A 17295-nucleotide genomic window follows, 5' to 3' on the forward strand; every position below is an offset into this window, starting at 1 on the left:
GGGATCCTCTCCGCAATGTCTCGGATGCGGGCCCCCGGGAAGCAGTAGACTTCCCGGGCTAAGGGGTCGGGGCGGCAGATTGCCCCCTCAGTGCCCCGCAGGATGGAGTCTCCCACAACAAACACCTTACGCTTTGTCTTGGGGAGAGCAGGGTCACTTCCAATATTGAATTCCCTATCAGTTTTATGATTTTTAAAATATCTTAAATATATCTTTTCATTAATACATATACACACCAGTAGAATTCAGCAGCGTGACACTTGCATTAGAAAAGTATCTATTTTTTGGATAGAAAATTACCAGTGTTTAACAAGACAGAGAGGCCTAATAGGAGAAAACAGGTAACATATACTGTAGGGGTTATATTTTAATTATTTTTAGACTTTATCAACTGTCAACTTCAGTTATATGGTGAAAGATTTAGTTAGACTGGTAGAAATGCTTGCATGGATTGTTGTTTTCATATAAAGGTAGTTTCTTTCAGTTTAGCTGTTTCCAAGCTTAGTTTAAACCACAAGAAATGTAAGCCTCCGACATTATTCTGAAAATCCCATTCCTAGTTAAACCCATCTCTGTAGGCAGACGGTTCTGGAATATACAAGTGTTTTGCATTGATTGAGTTTAAATATGCCTAATAGCATTTTAAGACTTGTATTATTATTGATACAAAACTGTATTTTTTATTGCAGTTAAATAAAGAGAAACATGTTTTAGTTTCTACAAATGTACCTACTTTACATACACATGTAATTAACTTGCATATACAAGTATGAAAAGAGATTTATGAAAATAACTTAAACATTTTATTTCATTAACACAAATCACAGTTATAGCAACTGTGATGTGTATCCATTCTGAATTACAGTGTACTCTCTAAAGGAAAGAAGGACAACACAGAACAACGTAATGTTAACAGCCCGGGAATTGTTGGTCCATGAGTGACCATGTATCTAATTTTAAATTATATGGCAGTTATACTTTGCAATGAGCAATCTGAAATGCCAAAGGTTAACAGAGCCCATTTCGGGTTTCACCCAAGTCAAGATGACCTTGGAGTGTAAATTCATGACAGAAATCATAGTTTTCTGTTTGCCTCTGGGATCAAATGAAGGCAAAGAAAGAGACCAGTTGTATCCCTTCAGTCCCTAAGGTTCACATGGTCTGAAAGTGTTAGCTAGAATCCTGAGCACACCTGGTATTATTTTGACTTGACTCTAATGATAGATGTTCATCCCCAAAGGTAAACCTGGCCAATAAATTACAGTATTTCTTTATTGAAGGTGGGTACTATAGGAATTGGCACATAGAAAAGTTCAGGGCATAACTCTCTTGGTAAGACCTGGGTGTGCGCACTTCAGTAGAATATATCTGTCCACCTAGTTTTAGTATAGTAACGATATATTAAAGAATGCAGTTTGCAGCTTCCAAGTCTATGAATACCTGCTCTGTCAAAGGCAATCTTCACAGACTATTAGGATTTGAAGGATTTGCCATCAACAGTTTTCTTTAGTTTTCAGTGAGTCTCATATTCGACTTATGTCTTTATATCACAGTACTTTGGGCACTAATATGCATTTTCATTCATTCATCCATATGCATTTCCCACATGGTTTCTCAACATATCCATTATTTTTAAAAGAAGCTAAGAAACAAATATTGATACCTATTTAATATTTTAATTATCACTGGTTTAATATTTCAGGACCACACCTTGCAGATTTGATTGTTGACTGTATGCTAAAAACCTTCAGTAAACACCTCACCTGTATTAGAAGGAACAAGTTGCAGTTCCCTTCCTCTTAAAGATATTTGCAAAGCCTATGAAGAGTGCAGGTTGAAGGAAATGTAACATTGCAATCATACAGGCCAGGTTTCTTTGCATAGTGGGATCTGTGATGATTACAGGTTGCTTCTTCCTGTTGAAGGGACCAGGGGCATGGCTTTTCATCAAACTGTGATTTGTCCTTCATTCTGTATCACTCTACACCTATGCTTTGTTCAGCCTTATTTAAAATGTTACAGAATTTTTTTAATGGGTTTTTTTTTTTTTTTTTTACACATCACCACTTACCCAGCACAGCATACTGGGCCAGGGTCCAGAAGGGGCCAAAGTTTTGAGATGAGCCACTGCCAGAGACCGACAGGGTCAGTGACCCACAGCCAGGGAGACTGGAGCCTAGAAGCTAAGTCTGATATCTTGGGCTTGGGCTAAAAGACCCAGTGAGAGCATAGGGGAAGAAGGCTGGCAAGGCCGCGTACCATACAAGGCAAAGGATTGTACAATACCAGCTGTGAGGCATGGGGCATGGTGTAGGGGTAGACAGAGCCACACAATGAACCCTTAAGGCTACAGGTCTCCTGCAGAGGCACAGACAGGTTGAGAGGGCCCAGGTTGAGCTTGAGGGCTGAACTGAGACTCCAAGAGAGACCCAGTGGTGATTTGCATAGACTAAAGCTCACTCTAAGGCCCATAAGTAGTCCCCCAAACCTAACCTCAACAAGGTGTGGCAGGTGGGTGAGCAACCAAGGGAGGGCCACACTAGGGACTGAGCTGGGCAGGAGCCACATGGCAACCAGGTGGTGTCACAGCTGCCACAAAGAACCTTGACCAGATAAATCTGCAAGCTCAGTAATGCCAACTTTCTGAAAATACTGAAAACTACAGAGGTAAGCTTAAGGGCCAGTTTCTAATGCTCTCATTATCATGGAATATTACTTTGAGTAGCCCCATGGAAATCATAAGATCTCTAACCCACATGTCTTGCCCACATGTCCTTCCATGCTCATGGCTTTGTAGAATGAGGTGTTACTCAAAAGGAATAAGCCGATTAAAGCTGGGCTTGAAATAAGTAGATTTAATGGTTAATCCAAAGTATTACATGTTACTGAAAGCAACAGAACTCCTCCCCCACAAAAAACACACATCTCCTTCATCAAGCAACAAGAAGGATTTTGGGTGCTTTTTTTTTTTAAAAAAAAACACTTTCCCAAAAAATGACCAAACTTTTTAATGATAGTTTATTGTATGTGGCTATTCAGGTTTTATACAGCTTTCAATTTATTGAATTATCCCAGTATTTTAAAATTAGGCTTGTTTCATTTCATCTCAACATAAAACATTTCTCATTTTGACATTGTTTACATGGATTACCAATAAATTTAAAAGTTATATGCAAATATATGAATCAGAAAAAAATGGCAGAGCCTATTTTAAAAACTTCCATAGAATATAGGACAGAATATGAAGGTTTCATCAGCATATAAACAAGTAGAGATTATGATACTGCTGTACATAAATAAACATAAATATTACTGACCTGTGTTCTTACTTTTATATAACTCACAACTTGCCTCATACTTTAAGTTAGATTTTTTTGCCCTGATGTATTTACACAGAACTTGTCTACACATATAGTAAATAACCGTAATTACCTACTGTGCTTTCAGCAGCCAAAAAGCTAAATTGGCTAGGAACATCAAATTAACATTCTTAGAATAATGGTATCGCTAAATTACATCAGATCATACATACTATTACAAAAAATATTGAAAGGAATTCTATGGTATTTATCAATTTGCAAGCTGTAACTTTGCAGTGTTGACTCTGAATTACTCCCACAGTTATGTGGCCCTGCAATTACAGCCAAGCTACAATTTAAGGACCATAATTTTGGAAAACTATACTATACTGCCTGCTGTTCTGTTAATAAAACTATACTGATTTGAAAAGGTAGCAAGCTAAATAACCAACCAGGTTGCAAACAAGCCTTTCTGCTAGTGCCATCTTGGAAGTCTGCATGCACCGACTCCAATTTCATATATTACAATCACTTATTTGAACTGCTTGGATTATCCATGCATCTGAATTACACATAGTATATTTAACACAGGCTCTGTATCCAGTCCAAGATTTGAGACTGATACGGTCGTAATGACCTCTCTTGAAAATTATAATGGTTAGAAAATATTTTGCAGTTCTGCCTTGGTGACAAAAGAACCAAATACAGGGTGGAAAAAAGTTTGTTGCTTAATAGAATATTGCTAGGAAATTATTCTAATAAATATTTTTCCATTATAAAACAACAGCAAAATAAAAAGAGATGCCTATAATTACAAATATATATGCCATATGTCTTAAGTATTCACTGTATAACCTATATAAAGTAATTTTGTGCTGAAGTATAGCTATTCTCTGTAGCACCTGATTTAAAGTAAATCCTTGGAGTATTACTACTGAGGCATGCTCCTTGTGATAGTTATTACTGAGAACACAACAAAGCCCTGCATGTCTAGCTGTTCCAATGGGAGTCATGTGTGTTGATCAGGACAGAAGAAATAAAAATTACTTCAACTAAAATATGCACAGATACCCAATACAAAACTACACATTGCCTCAGCAGTACCTTGGGGTTTGAATCTGTATCTTTAACTTGCGCAAGTTATCCTGTTAGAGTCCAATTTTGATTTCTAATAGCATAAATGTAGGCAAGTCCCTTGAAGTCAGCGATACTGACAAATTTACTTTAACATAACAACACTTGGCCACTGGGATTTCTCATGCGGCAGTATGTCTATTTAGAAGCTACCTATAGATTTCATTTCTGCCTACATTACACCTTGACAAAAGACAAGCACCGTATGGTAAGACGGGGCAGGAGATTCTCATATGTCCCCTTATTTTGCTAAGGAAATACTGATAACGGTCCTAATACAATCTTTCTAGCTCTTGGGAATGCTCTCAATTGTGGCCTTGTCTGCTGTGTGACACTTCACTGGTGCACGTGCATGTCTGTGGTATGGAAGGAGCATCAATTAAACATACCTGTTACTTTTCTTTCTGTTCTCCCAAGTAGTGGCAGTATTCAACATTGTCTCCACTGGAGGGGACATGTTCCTTTCTGATTTAGCCATGTGGCTTTTTTACAGCTTTTCTTTAATCTGGAGAGTTGGCCTTCTGAGGAAAAGCAGCTCATTTTTGCATTCTGGATTAAGAGGACCCTGGGATTGTGCTACAGTCCTTTCTAGAAAATCATTGCTATGCAGGCAAAACAGGCCCAGGTAGAAATATTTAAGTGAGGCACAGGTGGAAAATCAGTAATTGCTAGGAAAGTCCACTTGCCTATTAATTTGGCCATAGCAGTAGACTAGAGAGTCTGCTTGTAAGGACATTCTAGATAGGCAGGCTGAGCAAAGACGTGCAGCCATAGCCCCAAGGATCAAGGTAAATTCTCATGTCCTTAGGCTTTTGAGAGACTGCAAAGTTCTTGTGCTTTTAGGCATTTTTAATCCTGTCTATTGCTCACTTTAAACATATGAATCCTCATTAGCAGCGTACTTCTGCAACAGAGCATCTTGCCTGAGCAAAGTCTACAGAATATGGTCTGCAAGGGTGTGGTTTTCAAAGTAGCTAATTTAGAGCCAAGGTCCCATACTTGTAAATCTTTGAGGTGCTTCTGAGAAATCCCAGATTAAATTCCTCCCCTGACACATTAACTCCCTCTGAAACATGCAATTAAAATGCTGATTGCTGTAAATATATAAAAATGCTGCAAAAAACCCCGCAGCTATGTCACAACCCTGATGTTAACAACTTGAGCCTCTTACGGAAAGTCTGAAATGATATGTGGTGGTCTCTCTATGGGCATTTAGGAGTGAAAGGATCAGCACTGTCAACTCCTACTGTTAAAATTATTTAATTTAGAAAAACAATTATAAAATTTGAGTGCTTTTTATTGGCCTCCTGGGTTCTCAAGCCTTCAGGCTATACTTCAGTCACCTTTCAAGATCTTTTGAATGTTACAATTTTTTATTAAAAAATAATCTAAGCGCTTTAAGATTTCAGGACTCAGATTTGCAGGAGTTGGCAATACTGTGCTGTTCTGAAGGGAAGGCATTACAGAGTTTAAATAAAGGCATTTTAAAACAAAGTTAATTTTAAGTACTTTCCAATTAACTGATCATATGTTGTTTTTGTACAAAGATCAAGAAATAACATAGCCACTCTTTAAATATAGCTGCCTTTTACACCAAATAATTTCCTATAACAAACATATGTATGCTTGTTAATAACAGTTAAACAGTGGATCTTTAAATATACAAAACTTGAAACCCACTACTATTAAAAGGATAAAAATAATACAGAAAAGCCATGATTTTTAAAAGTACACCGCAGGACAGTACCATAAGTTGCTATAGTAGATCAACCTATGAATTGTGCAGAAACACTGATCTTTTCACATCTTTATTTGTAGGCACTTTGTCAGCCTGTGCGTGATGGACTTTATCTTGGAAAAACTTTAGATTTTTTGAACTGGCCATCTCCAGAGCTTAAAGAAGATTTTTTACAGCTCAACAAGTTGAGAAACATAGGAGACTTAAATCTTCTCTGGCTTTGACACAGCATGCATAACAGCTACTGGCCAAGTAATTCATGAAGGCAGGGCAGAGTGGCTTTTTAGAGACTAGGTATCAGACTAACACAGCTAACAAATCTCTCTGCTCATGATAGGCAAGAAGCACAGCTATGTTTTGTAGAGCGATCATTGGTAAATCTTACATCAGAAACCATCCTGCATCTTTGTCCTTCTCCTCAAGACAACTGCAATGTCCACTGCACGTGGCAAGTTTAGCATGACTGGAAAATGAGCACCGAGGCAACTGAGCTATTGCATGCTTTTGGGCAGGCATGTGGGAATTCTGAGCAAAGAATCTTCCACACGTCCAGTCAAAGTGTGTGAAGGGAATGCAGAAACTTTACTGTCCTACTTCTCTCTTTAGCCACTACCATTCTTTTTTAATAGTTTGCAACAGGGCTGTTGTTCTGAGAACAGTGGAAAGTTAGCAATGTAATACATCTTTAAGGTTTTCCACATACTGGCAGCTCCCTTCGTAACGTCTTCAGTCAATCTCATTCCACAAGCAGAAACCAAGAGCCAGCTTTAGTGTTAGTGTATGTAATGGCAATGCCTGTCTAAGTCAACATCAGCTGTGTTTCCTTTACTCAGAACAGGATTTGCACCAATGTCTCTAGGAGCACAAGACACCATTTCCTGAGATCCTGAGCCATTCTTTCTGCATTCTTGTATTTTTCAACAGGCTAAATCTTGAGCTGAGCAGTATGGTAAAGTCCAGAAGTCTCAGGCATGCTTTAATTGGAGCAATCCATTCAAATCTGAATTGTGTGTTAATTTTCCTATTTAAGGGCAAAGAAAGAATCGGTCATTTGGCTCAGAGAACAATTTACACTGCAGATATATAGTTCATTAATCAAATTACAAAACTGACCTACAGACAGAATTAGGGATGAGAGAGAAGTCTGGGAAGTCTCCAAATGTACAGATCAGATTCATGCACCCGACTACTTTCAAGCCAAGGAACCTGCTTCCAAGTGGCTTCTTTTAAACATTGACCAGACCTGCATGGTTAGATATGAGGACTTACTTTGATTCGATGTAGGATGGACAAGAAAAAGTGGAGTATCATCAGTACTTTGTGGTTGGAGTAACAATGCTAGTGCTAAGAAGTAGTAATTGCCAAGTGGAGTGCTACATGTCTGAGCAGAGAAAGTACATTGAAATCATTTATCCAGCACCTTAAAAAAGCACCACTGAAAGATTTAGCAGAGAGCACCATGTAAACAGAATTTTGATCAAGACAATCAACAGAAGCTGCTCAGGGAACCATGGAAAAGTATAGGGCACAGAAAGTTCTTTGGAAGATGGATTTCCTAAAGGAACGATCCATTAGGTACTGCTGAAGATGAAGGGTGCCCCACAGTAAGCTGCTGTTGTGAAATGTTCCCTGAATCCTAGCAGCTACTTCACTCCTGCAATTTCCTTCCCTAATCCTATGCTACATATAAAATAAGTTTACAAGTAATATTAATGCAAGAGTCCGAGCAACTTAATTCCCATCAGACTCCCAGAGCACCATTTTCCGTGAAGCTTGCTGGATCGCAGGAGAGTTCCAAAGGGAAAATAATCCTTTGCTGTAAACCTTGGTCATGACTGCTACCTTCCTGAGCTGATCATAGAAAGTTTGTGATATGAATATAGCTATTCTGGATTAACCACTCCCACAATCCAAGTTGATAGATATTCTTCTTTCCCTATAAATTGTGGAGTCAGAGACTTTAGGGGCTAGTCACATCCTTTCTACCTCTGTGCTAAATTACTACTTCCAAAGCCTATGGAAACACTAAATACTTATTACTAGATCAGTAATAACGCCTTTTCTAGCTGTGATAATTAGACACAAGGACTTTGATAAGAACATGGTACGGATAGCCAAAGAACTTATCTCTGCAGCTGATTGTGCCACTATTGATGTAATAGCGAAACCTCCTACAGTTGTCACAGCTTACATTGGCAAGAGCATAGCTTCTACTAGGTCCTAGAATGAAACCAGCTATCCTAAGATATTTTCCCCCTGGAATGTGTGATTTTGCCTATACTAGAACTCTTACTTTCAGAGAAATAGCAATTAGAGGTGTTATTATTCATACACAGCTATACCAGCAAGGGGTTGTTTGGGTTTTTTTTTAAAGTAGACAGTGCTGTAGAGAAAAAATATATATCAGGTAGCGAATTCTACATTTTGTAGGCTGGCCTGTCAGCCAGTATGAGATGCTGGGAGAGCATTTACTTCTGGAAAGAATATTCAGAAGTGATGCAAAGTTTCCAGATCAAATTGTGCATTTCAGAATCTGTGACAGGATTTTAGTGGATTTTTCTTTAGGAGTAAATCAGACCTGGAGACTGAAAGTGAATTTAGATCTTTCCTCTGAAGAGTGTTTGATCAGGGAAAACTGTTCTGGCTGATGACCTCATGAGACCTAAAGATGACTTATAAAAGAGCCTGACATGATAAGATGCTATAGATGCCCCAACTAGCCATCCAGACAAACGCTGAAGTGTGTTTTTCCTGAAGACAAATAGCAGTGTCACCTAGTTGTGCTGCTGCTATTTTTCCTTGGGGACTGCCTCTCCATGCATGGAGGGGGAGGGGGCAAATTGCCCTGGGTGGGGTAGGGGAGACTGGGGCCAGAACCTGGGCTGGCTGCAGCAACCTTACCTGGGGTCCTGGGGACCTCCCAGGGCTGCAGCGGTGACAATCTAGGTGTGCAGAGCCTGGCAAGTAGCCAGTGCGTGGCTCTGGCAGGCCAGGCTCTGGTTTTGGGTGGCGCACACTGCAACCATGCGCTGTACCCTGCTTCTTTTTAGATTTTTTTTTTTCAGATATCAGAATCTAATTTTGGTTTGCAGCATGGAGAACCTTTTCATGTGTGCCATATGTGTTTTGATGCTGCAAAGTGCATGTGTGCACTTGTCTGGATGTGCCCCCAGAGTCTGAACTTCTTTTGGTATCCTGTAATTTGGAAGCAATCTTGGTACGTCTCTCCATCACTGGCTCCCTAAGATCTTCTGATTTTTGACTTGCACTGCTGTGATGCAAGAGGGGGAGAACAGGGTGGAGAGTTGAAAGTTTTATTCCCTTAGGAAAGATTTTTCTTGTTGCTCTCCTGAAGTTAGGTTTGAGGTACAACTGCAGTGAAAGAGATGGGAGCAATGAACTGGAGGAAGAGACTCTGGTTCAAGTGGGAAGAGATGTAAGTCGGGTGGGGTACGGTCTGCTCCTGGACTAGACTGACTGGCCCTGGACTTGCAGGAGAGTGTCTGAGACTGGTGAGTGAGATAAGGCTCTCAAGAGTTCTAATTGCTCTAACACTGCAAAATCAACTGAAAAAGTATTGAAAAGTATCACTGCTTTGCAAGGTCACTGTAATATGTACCATGTAAGTACAGTATAACCTCATAAATCTGGGTTTCAAAATTCAGAATTCTCAAAAATCTGGCACTTTTTAAAAATACAGTACACTACTTTATTGCATTAAAAATAGCTTTCCAATGATCCAGAAATTTCTCCGGAAGTCCAGAGCTTCTCTGACTGCCATTATTTTATTAGCCTACAGCTATTGCTTTAAACAATACTCAGCCCCATGTATAGTGTAATAGCAAAGAAAATTGTCCCTAAGGCTATGCACTTTCCTCATGTTTCAAAAATCCAGAATTTTCAAATTTCCAGCAGGTGCTAGCTCCCAAGGATGCCGGATTTATGAGATTATATTGTACCTGATTTAGTTTTCTTTTGACAGTTAAAAATCATTTGTAGAGTAATTGTGTTGTTTATTAATTTCATGTGTGTTATGGAGGCACATGTGGGACCAAGTATTTACTATGCCAATGAGCAAGGAAAAATGCAGCTGGATTTGATATATCCCTTAAACAAACTGGTATTATTACATAGCACCAGGCTACTGTGCAACTAAATGGGCTAATCTCACCATACGCATTTTAATCTTTATAGAGTAAAAAACAAAACAGAACAAATTTCCAAACACTCCTGCTTTTATATATTATATCCTAAATGAATAAGAGAAAGCCTCAAACAAAGTCATAGGATTTGCGGGGGGGGATTTATATTTGGTGCCAAATTATGCAACTTTTTAATGTATATTTGTATCCACACACGCACACATGCACACAGTATACATAAATAGGTGCATGAGTGAGTTATATATTGCATGCACTTGCACACCCACACATTCTAAATACATTGCATCTTTCTGTGCTCTTGAAGTAGTTAACATGCTGTTGCTGTTGAAGCAAAAGAAAAGAACCAGCCCAATACCAACCCATTTAATCTCTCTAAGCAGTATCTCTTGTTTTTATTAACAAAATACTTGTGACTTCTTTGGAGTGATGATTTTCGAACTGCTTGTCAAAACGGTCAGTTGTTATCATATCCCAAGTGATTTGCCTTCCTTACGATTTTATTCCCACCTTTGGTTTTCAAAAGAATGACGACAGCCATTAGACTATTTTTGTATTCTCTTTGTCCTTTGACAAAGTGGCTTCATGCAAACTGAATGATCTTGATTTTAAAGAGAGGCAAGGTATGCTCAATGTACCTGCTAAGACTTGAGATAAAAACTACTGAAGTATTAATTCCTGTGCTTCTACTAGAACTAACAGATAGTTTTGTTGGGTTTTTTAAAGACAGGATAATTTCTTTTGTTGCATAAAATGGCAAGTTAATATACAGTAATCCTGACCATGGAAAATGCATTAGAAACTGTGCATAAAATGGAAAATATTACCCTCCCACACTGCACCTACTGGATGAAGTCTTACAAGGAAAAAGACATTTTTATATTTTGATCTATCTAAATTTGAAATGAACAACGTGGAAAAGCAGATTTCTTGAAGAAAAAAATCAGATTTCTTCACTGTAAATGCAGACTGGACACATGAATCAGAACACTCTTTTGCACAGTCTTTCCTTCAGATGCAATGAGACAACTATCCAATTACTGTGTGTGAATGTGACAGCCTATGTATTAAAAATGTTAAGGCTACCATTTTAAAGCAATATGCCTACAGATAATTTAAAAAACCAAGCCTACAAACACCAGTCCATATTTTAAATACTGAGAGTCACGTTCTAAAACACTTGACTTAAAAAAGAAAGAGGATTCTACAAAATGAATTCAAGTACTTTTGGAATAGGTCACTTGTGAACTGAAGTACCTTTGTTCACACCACAGCAGTACTGAAAGCAGAACAGAATATTCTGTCTTCACCTCAGATCACATTTAAATGCAAGTGCTCACAGTTCTAATCTGCTGAAATATAAAGATCCTCAGATGATACAAAGATTAAAAATTTTCTCTTGCCCTCACAAAGAAGGACCAAGTTGAAGAATGGAGCTAAGATTAACTCTGATTTGCTCATAAAAGGGAAGGCTGAACCTTAAGTAAAATGATCCTCGAGAAATATTTTGAAGCAAATAACACAAATATTTAAAAATGAAACCTTTGCTTTGTTTAATGGCAGTGTTTTTGGCAAGTGATCCATTGAAAGTGACAAATGTGGCACTCTTTCCCAAATACTGGCTGTCCTGAAACTAACAATAAAGAAGCCTACGTCCTTTTGATCTCAGTTATGAATTGATGTAATCTTTCTAGCAAGCTTCAATCCACCACAAAGAACAAGTGAATAGATACTGCATCCCAGATGAAACGTTCATTGCTTCTTTAACCTTTGTTCTGCACTAATACCTTGACTTTGTTCTTCATAAAGCGAAATATTCCTTTTCTTTTTTCACATATTCTTTTGAATACTCCTGTTGATAAGATAAATGTCATGTAATCTTGCTGCAAGAGACCTAAAATCTAGTCATATCTCTGTTTTGCTGCAAGTCTCCTATACTCTCATAGTCACTCTCTCCTGAGAGAGCAGTTTGGCTGGTGGTAGGCACTGATAAGGTCCTATCTTCCTCCTGGCTGACTGAGTGGATAGCTTCATAGTCAGGCTCTGGCTCCCCATTTGGTTGGTCCGCTGAGTGAGGCACAGTGGTAATATTTAGGGTATTTTCAAAGTCTTTTACACTAGCATAGAGTCCACTGGAGATAGATGGTGACCTTGGAGGTACAACTTCTTGAATACTAGTGTAAGTGAAATCCAGTACCCTCATGGACTGTCCTGGCTTGTTCACAGAAGAGTACATCGCTGAAATCTATGGAACAAAGACAAAAATTGAATGTCTAAACATCACATAGAACTGCTCTTTCACTGTCCTCTTTCTGTTTTTAAAACACCCTTTGAAAAAGTATCTCTCTATGGCATACATTTACAATCCTTTTTTAAAAAAGAAAAATACATTTTATAAATTTAGAAAGGACTTGGTGTCCTTTGGTGTCCCTACTTCTATTTTAGGTATTTTAGGGCTTCTTTAAGTAATCCCAAGTAGCATAGTACTTTATTATTTGTAGTGGTTTTTTCTTGTTAGAAATGTACATTAAGAAATTGGCGGTTTCAGATTTTCAAATTGTCACAGTGTTTTCTTGCTTCATAAATTTGCTACAAATACACAGTCTGGCCTCTTGGGAGCCCATGTACTGCAAGAGCTGTCAAGGATGAGTGTGCTATGTGCTATGCATTATGTGAAGTGCCAGCAACATAATCCTCCACTTCAAACAACTCTTATGAAGACACTGAAACACAAATACTATATTTATTAAGCATAAAGAAGAAACTGTAGGTTCTGTATTTTCTTACTGAATACATTTTAGGCTTGTTTGGTTTTTTTATGAGTATGCATTTAAATTTGAATTTGTTTTATTTTTCTCCTTAGATTTTTTGAAGCCACCTATAGGTAAATTTAAGGAATCTGAGGAGGAAGCACTGTTATAAATAAATTATGCATATAGTAAAAAGTACCTGCTTAAACATGGCTCTAAATCTTGGGGTTACTTCAAGATTTTCAAAACTTTTGCCTTTGCTTATATCAAGAAAATCAGTTTCACTTAGTGGAATGCCATGGGAAAGACTTAATTTGTTCTATGTTTTTAGCTTTATAATATAGTGATTCCTTTCCCATTCAGGCATACAGGCGTATACCATAATAGCATTGGTTTAAGTACTATAAGGGATGTAAAAAGAAACTTAAAAACGGGGGAGTAAATTCATCCACATGAAATCATATGAAATAAAACTAGACTTAGTACAAGGCCTGGTTCACAGAACCTATTCATTTTGCTTCAGTGGGGTTTAATCCATGATTAGGGACTGCACAGTTAGTTTTACTGAATTAGTGAAAAAGTGAACCCTTTTCAGTATACCTCTGTGTGGTCTGAACATCCATGGTTACTTTAGTCAGTTTCCTCTTGTAGTTGACAAAAATAAATATTCTTAAAAACCTACAGAAATAATGAACTTCGAGCAAGGGCAATAAAGGATTCAGTTAAATCAGTATCAAAGGGAATAATTCAGTTCACTAGAGCCAAATCCTAGAAATCAGTTCAGAATAGCCACTGGACCATTTTATGCATACATCTGGCTTTGTGGCTCCACTCCACTATAGGCTCTATAGGCTGTGAGAATTCTTATGACTATCCTCCTGCCTAATGGCAACATATTGGGTCCTTCACAGGCCATTTAGGATTTGGATTAGATGAATTCAGAACCAGAGGTAGTTGGCAAATAGCTATTATCATGGAAAAGCAATCAGTGGTGCAGGTATACTTGCTATTCCCATGGGCTGGAAAAATAGTTCTATTAATTTTCTCTTGTATTCTTTTATTATATATTTTTATTGACTAACAGGCATGTCACACTCCAGGTGGTAGCACTTCCTACTTTTTATTTCTTGCAGACAATAAAATATTCAGACACAAACTTTTTCTGCCAACATTCTTCCAAAAGTGCCACAGCCGTCATCAAGATTAAACTGAATAAACCCAGTGCAAGGGCAATATGCCTGTCTATGTCTCTTAACAGTATATATGAGACTGTGGAGGGCTGTAAAGTTTGTGTATGATTTTGTGTTTAAACATCATGCTAGTATTTTACAGAAGTCATTGAAGATGACTCTCAGTCTAACTTTTTCTCCTTACAACTTTCCCTTTTGTGTTTTGATCCTTTTGACTTGCTTGCTTGGCATACCTGAGTGTATGTGGCCTTATATTCCAAATGCTTTTTTTGTGTTTTAAATTTATTTTACACTCCCGCAAACACTGTAGGTCAGGTAGGTGAAACACCTGATTAAAGGCCATTGAACATCCATGAGTTCAGGTTAAAAAATTAGACTCTTAGAGTCTCATACAGGGTCTTCATAAAGTCCTTGTGCACAACCTAAGTTATTAAAGTTTAAAAGTGCGCCAGGACTTTCTGAAGATCCTGTATTATTTAATGGCATTAATATTTTATAAGGTAGTAAGCCCCCATGTGTAGCTATGACAAAACAAAATGCAACATCCCACTGTTAAATGCACCAGATTTTATGTCTGCATCATTACAAACTGCATATAAGAAAAAAATAGTTTTATTTTCTCTATAGGCAATTTTTACCTCTTCCAGACCTTGCTTAATCATGCAGAGTTTATGCTGATCTCAGTCTACAAAAATATTTGTCTGCTTAGTTATTACATTTCATGCAAGAAACCTACTTCATCTTCCGTAAGAGATGGGTCTTCCTCTCGAGATTTGTAAGACAGTGAACTAAGCCTCTGTAAGTGGGGAAATAAAATCTAATTAGCAGGCAGCAGTGTGAAAGTCGTAATACAGCCTTCCCCTTAGAATCAATATATATTATATGGTCATTTGCTCACTCATTCCATCGACTAATATCCAAACTACAGCTTTTGAAATCCACAGCCCTGAGGTTAGTGTAGCTTTTTAATGCACCAGCCCCTTAGTTTGAACCTAAACAAAGGGTAAAAATAATTTAATGGGTAGATTAACTCTGGGTCATTGGATTCCTCCACTTGGATTCCTGATGAAGTGAGAATGGATCTGTAAAAGGTTAATAACTTAGGCTGTCGAATAATTAAATCAAACTGCTCTGAATAGTTGATCCCATCACACTATTTCTATATTATAGAAGAAACGCAGGGGAAAAGACCTTTACAAAGATAATGTCCTTCACAAAGCTTACTAAGATGTATGACTACTTATTAGTACTGGACCCCTTTGGATGTTTAGCAGTTTTGTCCTCCCCCATGAAATAGTCAGCTGTTTTAGCAGCACACAGAATATTACATCACAATTTAGGGCAACAAATGAAGAAATTATTGCTTTCAATCAAACTAAAGGGAGAAAAGTTTAGTTAGAGATGACCCTCAGCCCAGATGTTCTGACCAGACATTGAGTTTGGATATGGGGAGGTGGAACACAGACTGAAGGGATTAGTTTGGAACCTCTCTCTAATTTTAGGCATGCTGATTAGAAAGGAGACAGGGCACTGGAGTAAACTTTTCTGCCTTTGTGTAAAGTGCCTAGGTCTTCATGTGCTACCCTTTTCAGAAGGCTCAGGGAAACTTACAATCAACAAAAAATTATGGAAACAGAATAAAATATTAAAATAAGAAGATAAAAACCAAACAACACCCAAACCCTCTCCCCCAAAATTCAAGAGCAACCCAGCAATCCCAAGAGCCTTCCCAGCCCAATCTTACTTTTTACCCCCATTTATTTACTCCACAGAAGGTAGCAAACTAGATAAACACAGGGCCTAAGCCTGCAAACTGTTCCCATGCAAATGCTGCTGCTGCTGCTTGGATAAGAAGCCTTCCTAAGCCATAGAGAAAGGAAAATAGACACAAACCAGCTCAGTGTCACTGTTCTGAGGAGAGCTCTGAAGAGCTAGTTGGTCGGGAGAAGGACCCAGAACCAAAAACTGAAGGGAGCAGAAGAGTGACAGAGACAACTTCCTTACAACTGAGTGAGGTGGCAAGAGTTTTGGAGCCCTTTGGAGCAGAGATGAGGATCTCTGTTACATCACAACCAAGGTGCTGCTCAGCAGGAACGTGCGTTTCCCCAAGGACAAATAGCAGCAGCACATATTTGTGCTGCTGTTACTTGCCCCTGGGCATGCCCCTACATGTGTGCTCTAGTGCACAACATATTGCCCCAGGTCGGGTAGGGGAGGCTGGGACCAGCACCTGGGCTGGCCCCAGCTGCCTTACCTGGGATTCTGGGGGCCTCCTGGGGCTGCAACAGCAGTGATCTGGGCACTTGGAGCCTGGCTGGCAGCCAGAGTGTGGCTCTAGCCAGCCAGGCTCCAGTTTTGGGTGGTGCATGCTGCAGCCACATTCACCACCGCGCTTTTTTGCTGCATTTTTTTTAGATACCAGGAGTTCTTGGTATCTAATTTTGCCTCCATGCTGCATGCAGCGCAGAGAACCCTTTCTCATGCGTCACATGTGTTTTGCAGTGCTTCAAAAGTGTTTGAGGCACTGCAAAGTTCACATGCACACTTGTCTGGATGCGAACCATTGAGTAGAAAAATACTAGCAGCTGGAAGACATGGTAGATACCGGTGGGAGCCTTTGTGTAGACAAGGATTCTGTTATTGGAACTTTTTTTTTTACTACTGTCAATTATACTTGATTTTAGACATACAGAGTTTTTAGAGAGAATTTCAGTGTAACAGAAGCTGCTCTATTTCCATTTTTATTTGTGGTTTTAGCCGTGATAAATACCCAACTGTGAAAATTGCCACTGAAGCCATGATCCACAGCTTCTGAAGTCTTCCAACAGATTTCAGTGGGCTTTGGGAGAAGTTCTAAATCCTTCACCTGTTGTTCCCACACACACACTATCTGGAACAAACAGTCTATAAATAACATTAAGTTCAGTTTTCTGTGTTTTTTGGGAGATAAATCCACTCAGTGCTTTAGAAAAGTTCAAACATGCTTTGTTAGAGCTCTACACTGGCTTTGCAATATTACAGAAG

General features: G+C 38.6%; 1 protein-coding gene and 1 long non-coding RNA gene across 5 annotated transcripts in view; both read right to left on the bottom strand.

The window, feature by feature from the left end:
• Positions 1 to 2840: 2840 nt before the first annotated feature.
• On the bottom strand, positions 2841 to 8991 carry LOC109319871. The gene is made up of 2 exons (XR_002103654.1): positions 7285 to 8991; positions 2841 to 7192 (listed from the first exon to the last, which is right to left on the bottom strand). It is a non-coding gene; the product is annotated as an uncharacterized LOC109319871 (long non-coding RNA).
• A 1461-nt stretch (positions 8992 to 10452) lies between these two features.
• The window catches only part of PAG1 (phosphoprotein membrane anchor with glycosphingolipid microdomains 1), a 169045-nt gene continuing 162202 nt past the window's right edge, over positions 10453 to 17295 (bottom strand). For all 4 annotated transcript variants that reach the window (XM_019549676.1, XM_019549668.1, XM_019549654.1 and 1 more), the window contains 2 exons: positions 15008 to 15067; positions 10453 to 12576 (listed from right to left, as the gene is read on the bottom strand). In XM_019549676.1, the coding sequence (XP_019405221.1) occupies positions 12226 to 12576; positions 15008 to 15067 (411 nt within the window). In that variant the 3' untranslated portion in view covers positions 10453 to 12225. The remainder of the gene's footprint in view (positions 12577 to 15007; positions 15068 to 17295) is intronic.

Source organism: Crocodylus porosus, unplaced genomic scaffold (genome assembly GCF_001723895.1).
Source record: "Crocodylus porosus isolate Cpor-Errol unplaced genomic scaffold, CroPor_comp1, whole genome shotgun sequence".
In the NCBI taxonomy this organism is placed as follows: domain Eukaryota; kingdom Metazoa; phylum Chordata; order Crocodylia; family Crocodylidae; genus Crocodylus; species Crocodylus porosus.